Source organism: Sinocyclocheilus anshuiensis, unplaced genomic scaffold (assembly GCF_001515605.1).
Source record: "Sinocyclocheilus anshuiensis isolate Anshui unplaced genomic scaffold, SAMN03320099.WGS_v1.1 scaffold44, whole genome shotgun sequence".
Lineage (NCBI taxonomy): Eukaryota > Metazoa > Chordata > Actinopteri > Cypriniformes > Cyprinidae > Sinocyclocheilus > Sinocyclocheilus anshuiensis.
Genome location: NW_015555746.1, coordinates 169,441 through 175,728, shown reverse-complemented (window position 1 = coordinate 175,728; position 6,288 = coordinate 169,441). Strand labels below are relative to the sequence as shown.

General features: G+C 36.4%; 1 protein-coding gene across 1 annotated transcript in view; it reads left to right on the top strand.

Moving 5' to 3' along the window:
- Positions 1-219: 219 nt before the first annotated feature.
- LOC107673460 (isotocin receptor-like) overlaps positions 220-6,288 on the top strand; it is a 29,892-nt gene continuing 23,823 nt past the window's right edge. The window contains exon 1 of the mRNA XM_016467057.1: positions 220-1,371. Coding sequence (XP_016322543.1) covers positions 450-1,371 — 922 coding nt within the window. The 5' untranslated portion in view covers positions 220-449. The remainder of the gene's footprint in view (positions 1,372-6,288) is intronic.

The window sequence follows — 6,288 nt, the reverse complement described above, 5'->3', positions numbered from 1 at the left end:
AACCTGATAAAATGGATAACAACTGTAAGTACTTGGACATTAAAAATTATATTTACAATAAAAAATATATATATTTGCAATACTGAAAAATATGAACAAGATATTTTTTATAATTACTGGATAACTGCATCTTTAATGCATCCATTTAATTTATAATTCATAAAAAGCTTGATTAATCTCTGTTTGTAAAAAAAACAAAACAAAAAAAACATAGGGCTAAATGTGATGTACCAAAAAAAAAAAATCCATGCTTATTGTGTTTATAGTTCACAGTGAAGGTTGAACACAGCTGAGGGATCACCACCAAGCAGCAAAGGACTTTCTTTCCCTGTTCCTGGAGATCCTTGTCGTGCCACCTGTTAAGTGACTATGCACAGGCTGATTATGTGCGAGGAAAACTAATCAGTTCTTTTACATTTGTGGAGAAGTAGGTGCGCGCTTTTGGCACCATGGAGGACATCTTCAAGGATCAAGACTTATGGTCTTTCAATGAGTCATCTAGAAACTCCAGCGTCAACAATGAAACTTACGGCGTGAACCAGACGGTGAACCCGCTGAAGCGGAATGAAGAAGTGGCAAAAGTGGAAGTTACTGTATTGGCCTTGGTGCTCTTCTTGGCACTCGCTGGTAACCTTTGCGTCCTTGTTGCAATTCACACGACCAAGCACAGTCAATCTCGCATGTATTACTTCATGAAGCACCTCAGCATTGCAGATCTGGTCGTGGCTGTCTTCCAGGTACTTCCTCAACTCATCTGGGACATCACGTTTCGCTTTTATGGACCAGACATCCTGTGCAGGTTGGTGAAATATCTTCAGACCGTTGGGATGTTCGCCTCCACGTACATGCTGGTGCTGATGTCCATAGACAGATGTATGGCAATCTGCCAGCCTCTTCGTTCTTTACACAAGAAAAAGGACCGCTGTTACGTGATTTGTTCTTGGGCACTAAGCTTACTTTTCAGCATCCCACAGGTTTATATATTCTCCTTACGGGAGGTGGGTTCAGGAGTTTATGATTGCTGGGGAGATTTCGTACAGCCTTGGGGAGCGAAAGCCTACATCACGTGGATGAGTCTGACGATATACATCATACCAGTGACCATTCTGAGTGTCTGCTATGGACTGATAAGTTTTAAAATCTGGCAAAACTTTAAAAGGAAGACGAAGAGGGACCAGTGTATCACTCTCACGCCCAAGGCATCGAAAGGCAGTGCGCTCGCGCGGGTCAGCAGCGTCAAACTCATCTCCAAGGCTAAAATCACCACCGTTAAAATGACCTTTGTTATCGTTCTGGCTTATATAATGTGCTGGACTCCGTTTTTCTCCGTACAGATGTGGTCAGCATGGGATCCTGAAGCACCAAGGGAAGGTGAGTTTCTTGTAACAGTTTGATTAGCGTTTACGCACGTGCAATGCAAAATGGATTCTGAACACGAGGCTGACTGTTAACTTTAAACCAATGTACCTTGAGGCATCCATTAGGCAAGCTCGATTAATTTTAGATTCCATTAATATTTTGGTGCCAATTACAAAGCGTTCCTTTATTTTGCTCCTGGATTTACTTGCTATATTTTCTGAAGAAAAAATGTGCTTTTCAAAACATGTGCTTTTTTTTTTCAATATTGAACATTGATGGAGAAACAGATTTTGTGTGCAAATAAATCATAAAAGTGGTTTGTTTTGTTTAAAATCTTATACATGTTTGAGGTGACCAGGTGGGCCTTTTACACCACACACGGTTAATACAATCACTTTAGCAAAGTTTGAGAAATAAAATAATTGATTCTATTTATTTTTCTAAATTATTTGTTCAACAAAATGAGATACTTTAAAATGTTCATTTTAAAAATTACAGAAACAAAAAAAGTAAAGATTACGAAAGCATTGAAGGAGATCCCCACCCCTAATAGTTTAAAATACAGTAGTAACAATAAATATGACATTTTATTATCTGATTATGATTTATTAATCTGATATGATTAATATCATATTTATATGATATATGATGGTTTCATTATAAATATAGTGATTATCTCTGAAGTGGACACCCAACTTAATGTATGATATTTACCATCTGAATCTAACCATGTTATGTCAACAAATGGAAAAGTCAACCAGCCAATGTTTTCAATTAAGAAATAAATAAATTAAAAACAAAAATAGGCATACCTTTAAAGTTAAAGTTGTCACGGACACAAAAATTAAATGAAATAGCCATTTCAAAACACATTGTCAACCAGTAATCTGAATATTGGTGATATTGTTTTATAATATGCAACTTTTTAATGGAAAAAGCATTAATAATTATCAACGTTTTTAAAAACATTTTTAAAATTTTCATAAAATCATGACCGCAATGTTTACGTGTAAATAGGGGGGAAAGGGTCCAGGATATTGCTAAATATCAGTCAATAAATGAAAAATAGTTATAGAAACAACTTTTAATAATAGCCTTATTTTTTCTGAAACGTATATTAAAGTACCTCTCTAATTAAAATCTATATCCTATACAGTAGGGTCAGTTATGACGTCAGATTGTAGGCCAATCCAAAAGGCTGTTTGTAATGAGTTCACTTGGAAGTTCCCTCAGGGGTGGCGGTTTTCAATTAATGAGCAAAATAAGATGTAACTTCACTTAAAGAGACTTTATTTTGTACTAAGACAAATTACATCAGTCATACCTCAAACATGAAACCTGAAGCCTGTGCATTTTAAAAACATAAGGTTCTACTGTCACCTCAGCAGCAGGATGGTGTTCATGTATGATAGTGTTTTCAGCCCTGTACTAGCTAAACGGATGTCACAATGCTCCCCGTTTCACTTTTTTCTAGAATGATAAATGTATTTTCAGCTAACATATCTGAACATGGAAAGCTATTTGCAGTATAGGCTAGGCAGTTGAAAATACAATTATCAGCTTGGTCATACAGATAAGATTTGAACAAGCCTAATGAGTTTTCAGAATCATGCAAGATGGTTTCTGACCGTGACATTGTGTTCTTTCAAAGACTCGAGAAAAGAAGCTTTGATTTATTGTAATTCTTCAGATAAGAAGGCTCTAGCAGTACAGAACTAGAATTGCTGTGATGGTCATCTTACTTTTAAATCACTACAGATGTAGTCCGCTAAAAACGGAAGAGCCATAAAGACCAGCCTCGGGGAAACATTAATATTCAGCAGAGCTGCACCACTTAAATCATGACCGTCTGCAGTATGAGAAATCACCAACCCAAACAAACCCAGGGAGAATTGATGATAAATAACTGTTGTTTTGAATATATAAAAGAATTACTTAACTATGACAATAATATATTACATGTGATGAAATCGTGTGTTCGACAAATTGTTATACAAATAGTCATTTTGTTTTTACGTGCACACAAAGGTCCAGGTTTTCAGTAGACAAGAGACATTTAGAAACCCTAAATCTTATCAGCTTACCAAACCAATACTGTTACTGCATGGCTTCTCTTGTGTGTTTGAATGAAAATGTCAGTGAACAATGTTCTTGCCATGAGTTTTACCATGTTTGTCTTGCAGCAATAAAGAGATTAAGGTGAGGTCACGTGTCACACACTTCAGAGACAAAGATGAAATATTATCAGACCCAGAGGAAAGAGAGTGTGAGATACTCACTCGTATCATGACCACCATACAAAATATCCACACATCATGGCAAGTTCAGCAAATCATTCACACAGTCTAAATATTAGGACAACACTGCACCGATTTATGCATCAACAGTGGCAGACACAGTCATAGTGAAATGCCTTTACTAATGACATTTCCCCGAATGTGTGTAATAAGAGCTGTTTCCTCTGGCTGAGACCAAGGGATGAGTTTTAAAACACTGATGGTCTGATGTGCTCAAAGCTTAGCTGCAGCACTAATAAGAATAAATGATCTTCCAGATGAACTTATGTATGGTTGCTTTATTTTGAGACTAATGTTGGGTTTGGCAATGTCATCACAGGTTTGGCTACTAGTTATGTTCTCATTTCCATGACACTTACTTGAATTACAAGAGTAAAACAACTTTCAACAAGCATTTCACCTTTTTTGAACAGTAAAAATCTTTGCAGAAATCTCAAAATCAGATGAACATTTGGACAAATGACACTCGCTGACCTGTAGGGCTCCCAAAATAAAGAGTTGAGTTGAAAGGACATTTAATCTTTAATTAAACACCTTTCTAAAGTTTGGGGTCAGTATGATTTTTTTTAAATATAAATTAATACTTTTTTTCAGCAAGTATGCATTAAATAGATCAAGAATAACAATAAAGACTTTCACGGAGTCAGAAAAATAAATATTTCAACTCTTTTAACCTTTCCATGAAACTTTCCATCAAAAGCATCCTAAAAGAAGATTTCCCAAAGAAGATTACCATTTCCATTTCCAAAAAATAAAAAAAATTAAAATGAACAAGCACAACATTACGTTTGCAACATTAATAATGGGAAGAAATGTTTCATGAGCACCAAATCAGTATATTAAAATGATTTCTGAAAGATCATGCGACACTGAAGACTGGAGTAATGGCTGCATAAAATTCAGCTTTGCATCACGGAAATAAATTGTATTTTATAATTTATTACAATAAAAAAAACAGTTGGTAATATTTCACAATATTACTATTTTTACTGTATTTTTGTCTAAATAAATGCAGCCTTGGTGAGCATAAGAAACTGTATACTGACCCCAAGCTTTTGAACGACTGAGTCTATTTCTTTTTTTTTTTTGTGTATTTTAAGACCAATTATCATAATCTTGCAATAGTTTTTAGCTTGATGGGGGGGATAAATGTGCTAAAGTAGATCTTTGCATCCATCTAAAATGTTCTGTGAATCTTACTTGAAGTGTGATGAATATCTAAAGCACTTTTGCAGAGCTTCATATTAAAGAATATTCTCTTTCCTTCTCTCTCTGTTCATTAATCCAACTGCCGATGGTACAGAGATGTGCTTGCCCAGTTTTCTCTGATGCCTGTAAGCTCAGCACAAATAGGAGGTAGCAAACAGAAAAGCAATACACTTGACCGAAGCCCCATCTGGGTTTGTTGCTTACTCCTTCATTTTTAAATTCAATTTCCTTTTCTCTGAGAGACTAAAGGATCAAACCCAGAAACTTTATGTCTGTAGGTTACATGCGGATGACCACAAAAGTGCACAGAAACACATTGGACAAGTTCTTGTCAACTTGTTTGGGTCTTGAACTTTTTTTGATCATTGTATATTATTTATAATGGCCAAGTTTGCTTTTCTGCTGTGATGGATATGGTTGTTTGTTTGTTGAATGTTGGGAATTAATTCCCAACAATCTCCATATTCAGACCTGTGTTGGCACATGAATGTGTGGTTTCATAGTTTATAGGCTATATTCTAAGATGTTCTCACCTTCTGTTTGCTCCAGTTCCCTTTTGCTCTGCTGTAGAGTCTGTGGTGTACTGTAAGGTAGGAAAGAAAAAACACAGCATTGATCTCCAAGATATTCCTTCCTTTGCATGCTTTTTCTACTAGCTTTTTTTCCCCAACGGAGCCCAACCAGCACGACTTGGTTGTTTGTATATTCCTGACAGTCAGGTCTTTTTGTAAATGCACCGCAGTGTACTTTCAGAAAGATTTTGGGGGGGCTCAGATGGGTTCATGGTTCATGTATCAGCAGATTCTTCTTTTCTTACCCTCATGCATCATCCTTTTGTCAGAGTGAGGTCATCCAGAAAGAAAAAATTCTATTTTTTTTTAATAGCCCATATATGTTAGACCGCAATAGGCATGTCACATTTAATCGCAGTACACAGTCAGCTCACCACCAGAATACTAATGAGACTTGTGATTACTATCACCTGGTTCTCATTTCCTCTTTGCGCACTAACAATATTACTTAAGGACTACCCATGTTGCAATGTGTTTTGAGTTGCAGGGTTTGGTTATTTTTTCTCAAGTGTAAATCTCTGAACATAGATTGTCAATTTTTGTCTTATGCCAAGTTCACACTGCACGATTTTCAAAGTCATCGGGTCACCGTTGTTTTCACACTGCACGACTATCTGTGGTAGTCGACAATCACCGACAGCTCCAGATATTTAGCATGCAAAACCCGCCCAATTACTACTCAAAACTAGCCTGAAAATAGCCCAAGTGCTTTCGAGGGGGTCTCCCAGTAAAAATCGCGTTTGGGGGGTAAAATACACATTTTTTTGGTAGGGTTCTCCTGGTACAATTCACATTCCAGGGCTTAAATATCACATTATTGGGGTCGCTTCAACCTGCTGACATAAAAAACA